Source organism: Camarhynchus parvulus, chromosome 2 (assembly GCF_901933205.1).
Source record: "Camarhynchus parvulus chromosome 2, STF_HiC, whole genome shotgun sequence".
In the NCBI taxonomy this organism is placed as follows: Eukaryota; Metazoa; Chordata; class Aves; order Passeriformes; family Thraupidae; genus Camarhynchus; species Camarhynchus parvulus.
Window position 1 is genome coordinate 66,479,379 of NC_044572.1, and position 17,933 is coordinate 66,497,311.

Below are 17,933 nucleotides of genomic sequence, written 5' to 3' on the forward strand. Positions count from 1 at the left end.
AAGAGTTAACTCCGATGGAAAAGCAGCACTTAAAGTACATAGTCACTGTGTAGAAGACAAAAGTGCTTCAGATCTGGCAGTGCTATATAGGAAACCTACAGCATGCCAGTATTCTTTTACTTTCCTGAAGAAAAAATAACTAGCTGTTTCCACCCCCCAAAAAAAGTCCTCCAAAACAACCAAACCACGACTAGGATAAAGACATCACCACCTGGTGAAAGACCTGATTGGATATTACTGACTAGAAATACTTTTACCAGTAGCAATGAATGTTTTCCAGTGCTCATATTTACATGTCTCTTTCAGTCAATACTTAACAGCATTTCAGTAACATTGTCAGCATGTTAAAATAAGATTAAGCTGAGCTAGAATGGTTACTTCTGATAATTTTTTGAAATTTAGTGTAATTTGCAGGTTCAAAATCAAATGAGGGAAATTGAAAAATGAAAGCCTCAAGACTACATTTACCATTGTCATGACAGCAAGCTGCATATGCCCAAATGACAAATCAAAGTTACCTCAAAATATAGAATGTATCTTACTCTTGTTTCATTTCACCCTGTATGCAAATTGCTGAATAAACTGTGGGAGAAAAGAGAGAGCTTGGAGGGAGGCTGGTTTGGGCCTTGGCATTTTTATTTTCACTGAATGTTTTGGCTGTAGGGTTTGGGAAAGCTCTCCATTTTTAACATCCCTTGCATTGCATTTAACAAAAGGTCTACTGAGATAAAGGCAATGTATCAGCATCATATTCATTGCCTATCATGCTTTTCAATTAAACCAGCAAATATATGACTCAAAACCGGCTATTCTAGAGCAACATGGAATGATGAGATTTCAATAGCACCTTTGTTTCAGTACTGTGCTTTGAAACTTGTGCTTTTATCCTTGGTCTTTCCAGAGGTATGTTGGCCTACTTCCTACAGAATCACAGAATATTCTGAGTTGGAAGGGATCCACTGTTGTCCAGAAAAAACTGGACTTTTTACCTGGTGTGCAATAAGCCAATAATTTCACACTCAAGAGAGACATTGATAACTTCTTCCAGAGTTGCACCAGCCTGGCTGCCCAGTGGTATTCCACAAGTCAAGCATGCCAACTATGCAAACTTTTCACTATTTATACATTTTAGCAAACAAAGGCATTAATGTTCATTATCTACAAGTTACATATTTCTCTTATTAAGTCATATTTGATCTTTTATTGGTTAACGAGTCTTTCACTTCTCATGCTAATTAATCCACATGCTCAGTCTTTCTCTGCTTAGGAGTCAGGGGGTTTCTGGGGTCAGTGGTCTCCATGTGCTGAAATTGCCTTTTATCCACACAGAGGTAATTCACCACAGTTATTGTGTTTATTAAGTTTTGTCCTTATCTTGAGAGTTCTGCCAAATGTCCTTGTGGCCTGTAAATTCTGCATTCTTAGTGTCCACTATTATTGCTGCATCCTTCTTCCCAGTCTCTGCCCAGGTCTGAGAACATTGTAGCATGTCAAGGCTAAACCTCAACAAGGCACTTCTACCAGCAAGTAATTTATCTTTTTAACACCCAGACATCACACAGAGCTTGCTTGTTGGCTGGTGTTTGACAGATTACATCCTCAAATTCCACATTTTGCAGCACCACGAGGGCCATTGAAGTCCAACCCCTGGTGCTGCACAGGACCATGGACCACCTGATGCGCCGGGAGCGCAGTCCAAAGGCTCGGTGCCACTGGCCCTTCCTGGGAGCAGGACGCCGTGCTGGGAGCTGTTATAAATGAGAAGCCTGACTAGGCCAATATTCAAGCAGCAATCAATTTATTAATTTATACGGTAAAGTATGAGCAATACAGCGCTGGGTACAGTGGGAAGTATTCCCTCCAACTGCACACCGATAGTTGAGGTTTACAGGTATTTATAGGGGTACTCATAAGCTTTCTCAGCAGTTTCTATTCCCAATTTTTACGTCACAATTCTATACACTATTGTGATTTAGTTTTTCTCAGGATGTGTCCCAGAAAAGGAGTATCCCCAGATGGTGGGGTCTGGCTTCTGAAAGAAGGAAGAAACATCCCATCTGTGAGGTCCAGCTCTCCAGATGTGGGTCCACCTTTTGATTGCAAGGACTATAAATCTCATAACAACAATGTCCAGCTTCCCTTGGTCGAAATTTTTAACCCTTGAGTTGATGTTCATCTTCCTTTCTCAAGCTGCTTTTCACTGTTTCGTTAAGGCGTGAGATAAGCATGTTTCCTTTTTATATATTACAAAGCTATAGTTTCAAGGATGCAAGCAATATTCTAAAATTATACTTCAAAAGGTTATTATTGCAAAACTCTTTAAGGCTTAAGAGAGGAACAAGGAGAAAGTTCCTGTCAAGAAGCAACATCCTTAACGCTTTAATTCAAATGCTCCTAAATCAACTTGAGACTCATAAAGGTTAATTGTGAACAAAAGATAGGTTCAAAGGCCTTCTTCCATGCTTCACTTTCCTCAGCTATTAGAATTCGTTATTATTAGAATTCGAATTTATAACTGTCCCATGGTCAGTTTCCACACATACCACAATCACAAATACGCACGTTGCCTGTATGTACCCGACACGAAACCCAGCTTTGTATGTCACAGAGCGCTGTCCAAAGGCTCCCAGCTCGGGAGGCTCGGAGCCACCGGCCCTTCCCGGAAGCGCAGGAAGCGCCGCCCCGCGGGGCGCTCACGTGGCCGCCGCACCTCCTGCCCGGCCGAGCCACGTCCGCGGAGGCGGAGCGGGGCGGGCACGGCCCCGGATCGAGCAGCGGGGGGAGGCGGCTCCAGCTGCCGCTCCGGCCCCAGCGCCCGCCGCCGCCGCCATTTAGACATCCCGCCGCGGCAGCCAGCGCCGGGACAGGGTGTGCGGGAGGGCTCGCGTCGCTGCCGTCCTCATCGCCGCCATGAGCCGCCTGTCGCAGCTGCTGCTGCTCGCCCTGCTCGTCTTCCCCGCCGCGCTGCTGCTCGGGGACGCCCGCGGCGGCCCAGGTGAGGGCGGGGGGTCGGGCGGGCGGCCGTCACTGCCGGGGAGCGGGGCTGGTGGGTGTGTGCGGGCGTGTGCGGGGATCTCCGCGGCGCCGCGGGGAGGGGGAGCCGCTCCGGCCGGGCCTGCGGCAGCTCCCCCGAGAGGCGGCGGCGGCGGCTCCGCTCATTCATCGCCCCGGCCGCCCGCGCACGTGGCGGCCGCCGCTGCCGGGGCTGCGGTGCTCGCGGGGCCCGGGCCCGTCCGAGGCGCCTGGAGGGTGCAGGGCCGCGCTCCGGCCCCTCCCGGCGCAGCGACCGCGGTGTCGGGCAGGGCCCCGCGGGCACCCGCCTCGGGCCCGGCCGTGACGGCGGCCCGGGAGAGCCGGAGAGCCCCTCCGGAGGCGGCGGCAGCGAGTTTGTCCTTCTCCCCGCTCGCCCGCGGTGCTGGTTCCACATTCCCTAGCAGATGCGCTGGCTGCCACCCTGCCTTCCCACCTCGTCTGCCGCCACCCCCCGAGTGTCCTTGGCGACACTGAGGAGCGCTAATCTCTGTTTACGCTGTGGCGTTATCTGATTCACGATCTGGAAATTGCCTCCCTACTACTAAGTTTGGGAAGGCTTTTCGCCCAGCTCCTGCAGTGGGCTGCAGCTCACGCCGTGTGCGAGTCCTTTCGCAGAGCTCTCCTGCTATTGCCACATCATCAGCCCCTCTGACATCCATCGGAAACACCGTGAGGGGTCTGAGGGTGTGCTGGGCAGCAGATGGCATAGGGTGCCTACAGCCTATCTGTATGCTGTTCATTTTTAATTTAAAACCCCCCGCCTTTATTTGTAAGAATTTTTGTAGAAATTAATTTTTTTCCACACTTACCAGTTTAAAGCATCAAATAAAATCACTGTAGTTAAGGCTTAGGTTAAGTATTGCACATGGTCGAGCAAAAGTCTTTGAGTGTGCCTTCTAAAGGCACTTGGGAGGAGAGGTTGGGTTTGCTCTCTCTAGAACTGACTGGCAATTCTTAAGTCCTTGGCTACACTTGTCCTGCTCAAGGATTCCTATTTGCCATGAAAATTTTAAAGTATTTCTTTTAAATGTTGTATTTATAGCAGCTAGGTCTCTTTTTCAGACCTATGTAAATTAGTCATCCATTCATTTCTATTCTTTCATATTCAGAAAATACAGCATTTGTTTAAAAAAAAACCCAAACCTGCCATTTTGTGCTCATGTTTTAGATCTCAGCCTTGCTTGCATGTGCTCTGAACTGCAAACAGACAGAGCTTTGTCCCGTGGCCAGTATTTTTATTAATCATATTTGCCCAGTGTTTGAATGTATGAGGCTTGGCTCCATGAAAGCAAAGAGGCAGTGGACTGTCAGATTGTCACTTGTCTTGGAGCCCTGCTCTAGGTCTAGGTTTCTTTTCTGACTGGTGCTGTGGTTCTGTTGGATATATGTCTATACGTGATGTTGAGGAGATCGTAGTAAAAAAGGCATTCTTCAGGTTTCAAAACTTGGATGAAAATAAGTACCCAAAAAAACCAACAAAGCAACTTTTTAGGTACCTTTCAAAGTGTTCTGTTACCAGTGTGCTAAAAACTTGTTAGACTTCCTTGTCTTAGAAGAAACAGTAGTTACAAATTAACTTCCTGTCAATAGGAATGCCTTATTTTCACTTTTGTAATTGCAACACTGAATTATTTTCAGATATTTAATGTAACTTGGTTGCCTGCTGCAAATTTAGGCATTGCTGTGTGAATGTTGAACTTTTTGTCATCCAGCTGTAAATTTTTGGTTTTGAACTTAGTGGCGGATAAATTAGTAAATGAGAAAGTTTTTAGAAAAGGAATAAGGCTGAAAGATCAACGCAGGCATCATTTGAATAGGAGTATTTTGCAACTGAGGGTTCAAAACACTGTGTTGGGCAGGTTTTTAAGTTCCTCAAACATTAGTTTGAGAGTTGTACTTAAACGTCAAGTTTTTGTTGATTAACTAGACCTTTAAAAGACTTTATTGTATTTGCTTTTTGTTTTGGCAGGTTTATTAGTTGCAGCTCAAGATGCTACAGAAGATGAGGAAGCTGTGGAAGATACTATAGTTGAAGATGAGGATGATGAAGCTGAAGTTGAAGAAGATGAGCCAACAGACTTGGTAATTGTACATGAATGTTACTTCAAAAGTATGAATTAGACTGGGAGTGCTTGAAGCTGGATATCTTAAATAATTGAATTTACTTACATTGCTTTTTTTCAGGTGGCCATTTCCATGTATCTGATTAAGCTTGTGTTCAGTTTGAAGTGTCAGAAGGATTTATCTTTTGTTTCTGAATTATCAGTTGAAAAGCCACATGGGGACAACCTGATTTCTGACTATCAAAACTGTAGGCCACAAAAAAACCCAAAAAACCCAAAAACACCAACCCAAACAAAACCAAACCACCGAGTGAGAGAACCACATTCTCATAGGAGCACTCTGTAGTCCTTTTTTGTCTGAAGCTGCACCTCAGTAAACTGAGAACATTGGGGTAGACCTACTTCATTCTGACTTCTTTGATCATGATTTCTAAGGGCAAGCAGATTTCTTAGTTAAGCTCAGAATGAATTCTAAAACTCTTGTTAAAAAAATACAGTTAATTTAGTTTACAACATAGATTCAAGAAATTACCCAGAAAATCAAAAACAGAAGAGTGAAATGTTTTACTTAGTTTTGTGATCTGCTTATAGCAGTGGTATGTTAGGCTTGGTAGGCAGTGTGCTTAGAATGGTGCAAAATTTTTTCAAATCTCTGATGGACATTAGTGGGAAAAGACATGCATAACAAAAATGCAGATTTGGTAGAGTGTTACTTGATTCTATAAGATTTTACGGCTGTTATTAGGTTGGTGAGCTTATGGTTGACCAGCTTTGATAAGCTGTAGAAGGTACACTATGTCAACATTGACAGAATATTATTAAATAAACTTTTGGATGTAATTTCCTTTTAATTATTTTTGACTCAGGTACAAAACATGGTGCTTTTTAGGCAGTTTCTTTTATTTGTCACTCAAATAAAAGCGTTTTTCATAGTGTCTGGGAATCAAGATGCTGCATGCTCAGCTCTGGTTCCCTAGTTCATGGTACGTGTATGACTGATCCAGTAGGATTTCCACTGCTTCAGGAGGTTGTTTAAGCACTGAAATCAAATGACCCAACTGACTTCTCAGCACTTAGCTGAGACTGTTCAATACTGGGTCAGCCTTGTTTTTGTTTGGTGGGGACGGTGACGATCCCATCATCCCCCAGTGGAAAATAAGCCCTTAATACTTGCATTTGTCAAAAAATGATTCATCACAAGGTGAGTTTGAACAAGTGAGTCCATGGACTTACATAGTTGTAATAGCCTAACCATTTGCAGGCATACATAACACTTAACTAATTAAAACTGAATAGAAAGCTGCCATAAACATTCCCTGTAGTGAAAGTAACTCATTTGTTTTGTGGCTGTCTTTATTTTGAAATGCTTGGTTTCTAACTGGAAATAGCTTAGATGTGAGCACTTAACATTTAGATTCTATTCTTTTCCTTCCACCTCCAAACAGAAGCATTACTGATGCTTTTTGATTCCAAACCCTTCAATAGAGCTAAGTGTGGTTCAGATTAGTCACTGTGTCAAATATAACAAGTAGAAAGATAAATGCTGAAAGGGATGCTCAGCAAATGTAGAGGGAGAACAGACTATGGTGCTAATCCTCCAAGAGCAGGATTTGGTACAAATACTTGCCGCTGTTGCTTGCTTTGACGCATGGGATTCTCATGAACCAAGCATGGTTTTTGCTTCACTGTTCATTATAGGATTTTTCAAAAAAAGTCTCTTGTCTTAGACAGAAGAAAAAGAGGAAGAAGACTTGTCAGGAGAACCTAAAGCCTCACCCAGTGCTGATACAACCATCTTATTTGTGAAAGGCGAAGGTAAGAGTCCTCTGCTAATCCACCATTCTCTTTACTGTTGCTTAGACTACACCAGTGTTTGCCTGAAACAGTGAAACCACAGAGTCTGTTCTAGATGCTCTCTGTTTAGAATTGGCTGTGTGTGGTGCATGAGGTTTCTCATGGTTGAATTTTTTTTTTTTTTTGTGTGTTTCAGACTTTCCAGCGAACAACATTGTAAAATTTCTGGTGGGCTTCACCAATAAGGGTACCGAGGATTTCATTGTCGAGTCACTTGATGCTTCTTTCCGGTACCCTCAAGACTACCAGTTTTACATCCAGAACTTCACAGCTCTCTCTCTGAACACAGTAGTTCCACCACAGAGACAAGCCACATTTGAGTACTCCTTCATCCCTGCTGAGCCTATGGGTGGTCGTCCTTTCGGTCTGGTTATCAATCTCAACTACAGAGATGCAAGTGTAAGCCCAATGCTGCAGTTCATTTGAATCTGTCTAGTTCATCTGGAGGCATCAGGAAGGAACTGCTTAGTCAAGTACCTCTCCAGAGAGTGAATGTAGTATTTAAGCGAATCAGTGGGTACATAAGCATAGCAAGCATTGTCTATATGCACTTAAAGTTGTATCAGCAGTGGAAGCTGGGGTGTCTTAGAACTGTGGAGGGCAGCAATACATTTATGCTTTTATGTGTTGAGTGACATTAGCATAACTTGCAACCTTAAGAAAGTCTTGTGCAGGAGTTGCTGCTTTCTAGAATTTCTCTAAGAACATGGAAAAAGGTAAACATTTGTGTATGTTTTGAAGAAATCAATTTAAAATGTCATGTGCAAACTTCGTTCTAGGGCAATGTTTTTCAAGATGCAGTCTTCAATCAAACTGTTACAATTATTGAAAAAGAAGATGGGCTGGATGGAGAAACGTAAGGAGATTGGAGATCCTGGTTTAGTTGGTGCACTGGTAGAACAGGTTATTGGTGATGCCATTGAAAATAGTTCTTATATTATCATTTTATCGAGTGTTAGGTCTGCTGTGTTTTGTGTATGATGTAGCAGCATTTGACAGACTGAACATACAAACTTTTCCCAAAATTAAGATCTCTATTATTAGTGGGAATCTTCAGAACTGGTACTGTGTCAGTGAGAAGTTGACAGATGTGCTTTAGCTCAGAGGGCTTAAGCCTGGTGTTATTCAGCTACATAGCAATTCAAAGCTGTTGAGCTTCTGTTATGCTACTGTGCTTTTTCCTAAGAGTTAAAAGATGCAGAGAGTCCATAGTATCAGGCTGTGGGTCCTGCTGTCAGGACTGGAATAGAGGTTAGTTTCTCTAACCCCTGTCTGTAGCAGGTATCTTTCAGGAATGATTTTTTTCAGACTTAGGTAGATCTGACACACCAAATATCTTTCAAGCATATGCTGTGCTAAAATACTATTAAATGTTGTAGCATTGGAATGGAATTTTAAGTGAAGCTGTGAGTTAGAGAAGTTAATCTTCAGAAATACTTGTAGACAATGCTGAATATGTGAACTGTCCTGCCACAGGTAGAAATTGCCTGTTGTGCAAGCTTCCTTTTAGAAAAGGTTATCCAAAAGAAATAGCTGTTGCATTCATTTGTAATTCTCAAATACAATGGTATAAATGAAAGAACAGTTGGTCACATGAAAATGTGTGATGCTCTGAAAAAGGAGCTCTCAAAACAATTCAGATACTAGAATCGGTTTGTGTGAATGTCCTGTGAACAGATAATTGCCCTATAACAGGTATTGAAATTAAGTATCTTCTTCAGTTTAACTTCATAATTTCCTTTATCATAAATGAGAGTTCAGATGTTCAGCTTGGAATAAGTTCTTTACCTGTAAATTCCTTAATCCCCAAATCAATTATAGCTATAACTTAGTTTTACCTCTTGCTAAGTATAAACAGATACTTCAGATAAAATTTTTCAAAACAAACCAGAATGCACAGATTAAGGAAATTGATTTTGTAGGCAGAATTTTAACTGTGGAACACATAGCAAGATAAGCAAAGTCTTTCAAAACTCTGTTGCAAATTAATAGTGTCCTAGCAATACTTGCTTTGCAATAGCATGCTAAAAGCATATAAGAGACTTTCAAGGGTTTTTTATAAGTGATTAAAGCTGTCACAGACCTAAATATTGCCTGTAACCCAATATCTTGAAGCTTTGTCATAGTGCAAAAGAGTTGTTGAAGTTACTGAATTTCAGTATTTATTTAATATAACATTTTTCTAATTTATCCAGCGTTTTTCAAATGTTCCATTGTTCATAATTAAACTTATGATTACAATTTCTAAAATCCAAGTCAGAATGATTAGATTATAGTTGTTAGAATTTTAGTTTCAGATTCCTTGGGTATTCTCCCCTCTTGTTCTTGGGAAAGTTTCAGTGGATATTTAAAAGTTCAGTGGCCAAATTTAGGCTTAATTTCTATGCCTCTTCATAAGCTGTCTTCAAAACTTGACATTTTTAGTTAATGCATTGTTTCTTAATCTTTTTTAAAGGATCTTCATGTACATGTTCCTTGCTGGACTTGGTCTGCTTGTCATTGTTGGCCTACATCAGTTGCTAGAATCTAGGAAGGTGGGTAGTGTGTTTGTCTGTGTACTTGTTAATATAAAACCTTTCTGATGTGAAAAGAAAGCAATTCTGTGGTTGCTTCTGGCATATGATGGTAAAGGTGGAAGATTTATTTTTAGAACCTTAGAAGTTATTGGGGAAACTAGAGTGTTCTTAAAGAAAAAGTTCTTAATTGAAGATACTTTGATTGCTGAGCCTGGTGCCCTTTGGCTCCGCACTGAAGTGGTTGAATTGGAATACCTTCTAATCTGTGTCTACTGATTCAGTACTTACTTTCCCCATACTCTCTATTTCTGCCTATTAGTCTAATCCAGGTCAGACTTCAGGGGAAAACAGCTGCCAGTCCCTTATTTAGTTCTTAGCAAAGCCTTGCCATAATGTTGATTATTTTGCAAGGTCAGGTCGCATGTGAGAATATTGTGCTAATCTAAGAAAGCAAAATAAAACTTGTCATCACAAAGTTTGACTGATCATTAGCAAAAGGTGTAATGAATTTGCCCAGGTGTGCATGAAATCTTGGTGCCTTTATGTGGAATAAGTGTTGTACGGTGTTAGAAGTGATAATATAAAACTTAGGGGAATAAATTGCTAATGGGAAAGACAGCTCTGTGCATTGATTAGCCTTAAGGTTTGTTCCTTAGTGAAATAATTGTAATTCACTAAATATTGCTTTTTTAGTAATTCCTAATACTTGTGCTATGCAAGTCTTACTTAAAAGAAAAATATTTCTTCTTTCTTGAATTTTCAGAGGAAAAGACCGGTACAGAAAGTAGAGATGGGAACATCAAATCAGAATGATGTTGATATGAGCTGGATTCCCCAAGAAACTTTAAATCAAATAAGTAAGTAGTCTGCCTTTCACAGACTAGACCATAACAAACTTAACTTGACCAATTAATTGTAACTGAGTAAGTAGGTGATACCAGTTTCTTCAGACAGCATGTATCTTCTAGGGAATTACAAATTGTCTCAAGCACTGTACTTAAGGATGAGATTATTGCTTTAGCAGCCCATTCCTTGTAGAACAAACTTCATTTGTTGATAAGATAATGACTACTGGTGACTTTTATGATTTCTTCTGTAGAACATTTTTCAACAGTGTAAGATCTCTTCCCAAAACCTGGATTGCAAAGATGGTTTAAATAGGTGAAAGTAGATGTCATCTCAGAGTTTCTCTAAGTTGTTTGGAAGTTTACCTATAGACAAAGTCTTAAATAAGCATTAGAAGTGTGTTTTAACTAAAGCCACATAAATACTTGTTATTGATGTCCTTCACAAATCCAAAAGTTGTACTTGATACCTGAAATGCCAACGCTAAACCCAGTATCTGATTTCTTTAGACTGTGGATATTTCTAACTTCTCTTACTCTTTCTTCTCTTTTGCTTTCCTGTGGCTTCAGTGCAAAGTAGAAGAGGTGAGGCAGACTCTTTGTGAGCTGAAAAGTGCTTAGTGTGTTGTCCATGTAATAATTAGGCATGGATAGAAGTATGCCTTCCTGCATGCTGTGAGTGGTGATGTAGCGTGAGCAGTGAAAGATGCAGAACAGATGCACGCAATGGCATACATTTTATGTACTTCTAAATTTATGTTTTCATGTATTTTGTGGATATATTTCTGGTTATATTGTAGGAACATAGTTTCAGTAGAATATTGATCAAGTATTGTCTTCTCTCACAGTTCCCAGAATCCTTTTTCTAAAAGGCAGATGTTTATCTTGTCTTCCCTGCTTACCTTGGTGTATCAGGCTGATAAACTCCTGCCATCAGTAGCAGTCACTGCTGTGAGCTGAGAAAGCCTCAGTGAAGTGCATCCTACATGAGATGCAGAGAGTTCAAAAACCTTTTGCAGGAGCTACCCTTACTAGGCAGGGACTGCTGTTTTGATCAAATAAGCATATTCTGAGCTTCATTTGGTGCAGAAGGGCTAGAGGCCTTAGCTGTAGTATGAAGTTGTGCCAGGAGTTGATGACTTAGGGCTTTTTTAATGCCTTTACCCTTTTTAAGAGTACCTGCACCACATGGGTTTAAAGACTAGTGCTTTACTTGTGAAGATAAAAGCTTTCTTGTACACTTTCTTCTGTTAGACACTAGAATAGTATAAAATCCAGACACAGGAATTTGAAAAGCCTCAATCTAGCAAGAAAAAGTGAAGGTCTAAATGCTATTTTTTGCTAAAGAGCAAGCTGACTTTTAAAAAGTTCAAATTCTGGTCATGTTTGGGCCCCACCACCATTCTTTTCTTAAGCCAAATAAGTATTCATATCTGAATACTTGAAGTTTAAGAAAAAGTGCATAGTTAAGTTGTTCTTAATTGTGGTTTTCTCAGCTCCAGGTTAGTTTCAGTTAGAACTCTACACTAGAATTCTTTAAAATAATGACCTTTAAGATATCAGATATTCTTGACTTTTTTTATTATTGACACTTCATACTGTACTGATTGGCCTGTAAGGGCATGATGGCTGCTCCTTGTGTTTGCACAAACTCTAACCAGGGAGGCTATTGGAGATTGTTCTGTTTGAGAAAATTAGTCACCAGATGCACTTAGCAATCACTTCAGCACTTCATGCAAAGTATAGAAGGTTATTGAAAGTATTCCCTGCAATAATCATAGAACCATATAAAATGGTTTGATTTGGAAGGGACCTTAAAGGTCATCCAGTCAAATGTGGATGCTTCCTGGAAAAGTGCAGTTTTTCACAACAAAGACACTTTTCTTCTGCTGTTAGTTGTACAAAAGTGGAAATTTTACATGCAAGAGATAGCCGTCTAAAGAAGAGTCAATCTTATATTCTTCAGGCAGGTAAACACAAGGCAGTGGTCATCAAAATAATTCATTTAACTTTCTAAAAGTGTAATTACTGAATATGAAAATTTTCTAAGCAGTGGAGCCTGGAGTTTCACGTAGGGTTTTTTTGGGTTTGGGATTTTGCATTTTAGTAACTGACAAATAGGACAACCATTACCCTGTTGTTGTATGTTACAGAATGGAAACGTATTTTTTGTTACCTTCTATTTACGCTGCTGGTAGTTAAAAAGCCTTAACAAGTTGTTTGAACTGGCTTCTCTGTGGTGATGCATTGCACTAGAAGGGCAGCTTGTCTTGTGTTTGGGAGGAGAAAAATACATGCTCATGTGACAATTGCAATTGATGCAACTATCTCTTTTTTCTTTTTTTTTTTTAATCTAGATAAAGCTTCACCAAGGAGGTTGCCCTACAAGAGGGCACAGAAGAGACCAGTGGGCTCTGATGAGTAATGTTAACTAGTGCAACAGTTGAACCTTTACTAATTCTGCCTGTTTGGTTTTTTTGGATTGGAGTAGTGCAGAGAACCCATACCACCATAAGGAAAATACTGCTAAACATTTGGACTGAACAGATTAACTGAATGGTGTTAATATTACTGAAAATGCACTTCTCTTTTATTTTTTTTTTAATTGTTGGGGGTCGGGGGAGGTAGCCATTAAGATTTGTGCCTGCGTGTGTAAGCAGTTGGTCTTAACAGAAACGTGTTACCTGAAATGTGCCTTTAGAGTTCTTTGTAATGCTGGCTTGTCATCTGTACATTGTCATTGAAGGATTTCTCTCCTCTCCCTAATCTGAATGTCTGGTGACTTTAATCTGTCTTGATTGTATCATATCTGTATCAGAACCTGAATGCAATTGTTCTTATTCAGTCAGTAACGTTACTCTTTACAAGGTGCGCACACTGAAGTTTGTGTGTGTGGTCCTGTCTCAGTGGCCAGGCACTGATCATCTCAACTTCTACATAGTCTTCATTCTAAAGGCACAATTGGGTATACCTGCTTGTAGTGGTAGATATTTTGCTGCTGTTTTGATCTGGGCATGCAGTGACCTAAAAATCTGAACTTAGCTGCATAGATGTTAGGAAGACTCTTGCACAGCAGCAGAACTTGTGAAGCATGGAATTTGTGTCCTGAATTGGTATTACTACATAAATTTCTTTTTTATACCCAATTTGTTAAATGGTTAGTTATTGAATTGTGCCAGCATCTTAGGTATTCAGATTATAGTGGTAGTTCTGCAATGTTTACTCAAGAAACTGTTGAATAAGCCAGAACAACTTTTCAGTGAGTTCTTGGTTCTCTCTCTTAAGAACTAGAATGTCATATGTATCAAAATGCCAATTTATTTTTTTAAAGCTTTACAAGGATTTGCTGTACACACTTGAAACTGAATTTGACAAACAGTTGGATTCAAATAGTTATTTTTATTGGCAAGCTATTTAATTCACCATTTACGGTTTTAAAATCTGAGACATCTTTACACTGGTCAGTACATTGGTCTGAGGTTTTTTTCACCTAGTGTTTCTTAACTAGTAACACAGATGTGTATTCATCACTAGCTGCCTGTTAGTTCAGTAGTCAAGCAGAAAAGCTGTGTGCAAAATCAAAGCAAGATTTCCTTTTGTGGCTTACATGATTACCAGGTACTGAGGAATTGATCCACATCCACTATGTTCAGGAATTGACTGACAGAGAAAAGAGCCAGTTTGCAGAACATCAGTTTGCTTGGGCAAGGCTTGAGAGGCAGCTGAGATGCAAACAGTTCTTCCTATGTCTAAATGTTATCTGAAGGCTAGTTGAGTTTGGGAAGAGGCATAGATTTGAGGCCTCTGTTGTCTTCTTTTCCTCCCTTTTCTCGTCCCCACCTGTGAAAATGCCCTTTTAGTTCCACACTTGGTCTTCAGGGACAACTTCTGAGCCAGTGAATGCTGAGTGATCCTTCCAAATCCCCTGTGTGTTTGAAGCATCTAGGTTCTGAATCTACCTGTGCTGGCACTGTTTTGTTACACGCTTGGCCAGAATGAACTGTGTTATTGGCTCATACTGCTATGGAGAAGATGCTTTGTTCAACTTCCTGAAAATACAGCTAGTCCAGGCAGAATATTCTTGGCAGTTAAGGTTGCTTAATTGTCATTCAGATCATTTAGGAAACAGTTGAATGCTGCCCTCATGAGGGGTATCTCCACTCAAATTGTGTGGAACAGCTTTATTTGCCTTTAGTGCTATAATCTGACTGGTTCTGTGGTAGATTTGCAGGTTTGTATTCCAGCTTGCATTGATTCAACAGAGTGTTTATGGATTAAATGCTTCCTATGCTAAAAGCCCCATGGTGATTGCAGCACCTGATGCACTGAACTTGGAGGTTCCCGCTCTTGGATTGTGTCTCTGACCTGGCATCAAGAGGGGCTTTTTTCACCTTCTTGTAATAGGTCATCTTGAACTGTATAGTCTTAATTCTTCCTGAGATTTAAAGGTACTCTTTGAGGGGGTGGTGATGATACACTGGTATGCCAGGAAAAAAGACAAAGGATCAGAACCGAGGATATTAATTTGTAATATGCTAGTTTTATTTCTACAAATAAGAAGTATCTGAAGGCTGAGCTCTCTTCTCTGTAGTCAGTGGCTGACTTCCAAATGCTTAAGCATGAAAGAAGAGATAAGGCAGCTTGCACTGGAACCAGCAGTGGTAAAGTCCAGGTGTACCAAGGCTGTTTTTCTGATGATACAACTTGGCATTCACTGTAGATGGTTCATAGTGACTTTCTTAGCCAGAAGCAGTTCATAAGAGCAGGGGCCAGTAGACCACTGCTGCTCATGATGAATGTCATAACATTTTTTAAATTACTTGTTTCTCATGAATTTGCTGTAGTTGAAATTTAGCAGTAACATTCCAGCATGCAGTGGTAACTGAACTTTGGCATCTCTAGTATTATTTCTAGTGAAAAAGCCGGTCTATTACACTCAGTTTTCTTAAATTGGGAACATAGAATTGTTGCTTTATCCTATTGGTTATAAACTTTTATTTTGGTAGTTGAATTTTATACTCTATTTTTAAACAGGGATAGCTTAGTGTCACAGGTATGTTGCTGGATATAATTATTATTCTCAGCTGAGTAGGGTGTAGTTTTGCTACTTAAAGATGAGACAGCAGCAATTCTGCCTGTCTATGCCACCCATTTCCATTTGGCAGCACAAGCATCTGTATAATTCAGTATTCTTACCAGATCTCAGCCAGCTTACTACGCTGCCACACAACTGCTCCTGAGGGGTGCTGGGAAGAGTGACAACTGTGAAAGAAGCTGTGGGCTAGAGTTCATTAGTGAAAGATCCTAAAATGGTTCTAGAGAGCAAATGAACTATGGGCTTAGAGTGAAGGATCTCTGTGAATTCCTTTCTCACAGCTTCTTAACTTACTCAAAAAATTGTGAAGACCTAACAATTCTACACTTGGGGGTAGGAAAAACAGCTCTAGAGTTCACATCTACAGAGGCAGCAAAGCATTAATTCAGGCTACCCTTGAACTGCATGTGACGCCTGTAGCCCTCTGTATACTGTCTGCTTTCTGGCAGCAGTTCTTTTTTTTCCCCAGTATCCTTCAATCAGAGAAAGAAGAGTGGCTGCTGTCAGACTCAAGGACTGAAGTTCATTCTCCATGTACAAAATTATTAAGGTGTAGGCTGTGGAGCTGGATGGAACAGTGTAGAGGTGGCAGTGCTTCTGCTTGCTCTAAAACATTTATGCTGAATGTCTTCCTTAGCTTGGATAAGGTGTAATCAAAAGTATCATATACTTGTTCTTCCTAGAATGCATGGTGCTAAACAACATGTTGCAGATGAGAGCTCTGAATCCATTCAAATGCTGAAGTTTCTCAGTGTGCTTGATGTACTGAGCAGTAGAGAGTCTGTTCTCTTTTCTTCTCCAAAGGAAGGACAGTACCTACCTCATAGGAGTGACATAAGGGCTGTTTCAAGAGCGTTTTGAAGTTATTTGGGACTTGCACAATACACTTCCATGGAGATAGTAAGACACAGCACTAGTGTAAATGGTTGGCAACTGTACACATAGATCCATACTGTACTGATTTAATCCCCTCACTGACCAGAATTTAGTGGCTTTACACTTTGACCATTTCTAAAATACGCAGAGTTGCAGTTAACATACAGAGGAGAGCAAAGCCAGAAAGATTTCTTAGTTTCTGCAAAAATTTATAGGTGGGCTAAGTAACATTCTTCTGATACTTTTCCATTTATCTCTAAATTTTCCCAGGGATTTTTTCTAATCAGTTGATGCAGATGATTGTTTATGTAGCTACAATCAACAGTCAATTTAAGAATGACTCATTGTTTTGGATGATTAAGTTCAGGTGATGTACTGCAACTGAAGTGTTAAATTATCATTTAATTTCTTACCTGCTGACTTGCATTTATAAGTGAGATCAGATCTCTTGAAAACAGCTGCAGGTTTTTTGTAAAGTATACTTGATTTTTTTTCTTAGCATTGTGTAGCTTTTTTTTTTTTTTAATAAAGCATGAGTATGGCACCAAAAAAGGCCTTTTCCTTGATAAACAATCGGTAGTAGCAAATATGCAAAGTGTGAAAACATGCCATTCTTAAAATCTGCCTTTCTACATGTGTAATTTGAGTGGAAATAATATTGAGCAAATACTCTGTCATGTTTTGGACAATGGACTAATACTTAAGATTAGAATTCTTTTAAGGGAGGGCCCTGGGAAAATGTTCAGTAAATTCCTGAATTCTGATGGATTAAAAGTGAGCCATAGTGCCCTACATTTCTAGAAGGAATAACCTCATGTTAAACCATAGGCAGCATAAAAAGGATCTGTTAAGATGCTTAAAGATTGCTGAAGCACAAGGCCAAACCCTTCCAGTTTTTATGTGCATGCTGTTGTGTGACCAAGCAAATGCTCACATTCCATGCAGTTACTCTGAAAGCAGCAGTTCCAGCAGGTGTTCTGCATCCAAACAGAAGAAGGTAAGGCTTCTTGGGGAAAAAAAGCCAACAAAAAACAAGACAAGGTTTAAGAATAAAGAATGCTGGGACCCCTGTGTTTGTGAGCTATATCTGTGAGTAAAAGAGGGAAAAACTAGAAGCAGATGTGTTGATGTATTTTTAGGTCCTGGAACACATAAAAATTACTAGAATTTGAAGCCTGCCTCATCTTTCACTGAAAAGATCAAGATAGATAGATTGCAATAGCTGGCTCAGATAGTACAGATACCAAGACCAAGATGAGGTCTTAGAAATCTGTCTTTTCTGTCCCCTTGTGTAAATAGCCTGGGCTGTAAATTTATATTAACCATGATGCAGTAAAATTTCAGCATTACAACATTACACTCCCTTAGCTGGTAAGGCAAAGCTGAAATTTAACCTGCCTTTCCTCATCACTCTCAATCTGTTCAGCCTACATGGAAATCACAACTGAGTTTTCCCTGTGCCACCTAAGTTCACATAATGAATCTGTCACTTCAGAGCTCTCTTTCACACAGCAAAGAGGACACTTGGAGTTGATGCACTTGGTCTCATAATGGTCTGAGCAGATTTTCAAGAGGATCCCACAGTCTGTGTTCTAGTAAAGGAGGTTCAGTCCTGCCCTGCTGGGCCTGGATGGAGCTACACTGTGTATTT

The 17,933-nt window shown here is 40.3% G+C and overlaps 1 protein-coding gene across 2 annotated transcripts; it reads left to right on the plus strand.

Moving 5' to 3' along the window:
• The first annotated feature begins 2,720 nt into the window (after positions 1–2,720).
• On the plus strand, positions 2,721–16,834 carry SSR1 (signal sequence receptor subunit 1). Of its 2 annotated transcripts, XM_030943085.1 has the most exons (9): positions 2,721–2,995; positions 5,003–5,115; positions 6,824–6,911; positions 7,087–7,349; positions 7,730–7,806; positions 9,406–9,484; positions 10,230–10,323; positions 10,882–10,896; positions 12,669–16,834. In XM_030943085.1, the coding sequence occupies exons 1-9, from the start codon at positions 2,911–2,913 to the stop codon at positions 12,734–12,736; spliced, it is 882 nt and encodes a 293-aa protein (XP_030798945.1). In that variant the 5' UTR covers positions 2,721–2,910; the 3' UTR covers positions 12,737–16,834. The 2 variants fall into 2 exon arrangements, with proteins under 2 accessions (XP_030798945.1, XP_030798946.1); XM_030943086.1 differs by lacking the exon at positions 10,882–10,896 and having other exon boundaries at positions 2,722–2,995.
• The last annotated feature ends 1,099 nt before the right edge of the window (positions 16,835–17,933 follow it).

Bases quoted from the DNA above. Each gene is read 5' to 3' on its own strand.
- SSR1 (XM_030943085.1), top strand. From the start codon at position 2,911: ATGAGCCGCCTGTCGCAGCTGCTGCTGCTCGCCCTGCTCGTCTTCCCC. The intron at 2,996-5,002 runs GTGAGGGCGGGG...TTGTTTTGGCAG, and splicing joins GGACGCCCGCGGCGGCCCAG to GTTTATTAGTTGCAGCTCAA. The intron at 6,912-7,086 runs GTAAGAGTCCTC...TGTGTGTTTCAG, and splicing joins CTTATTTGTGAAAGGCGAAG to ACTTTCCAGCGAACAACATT.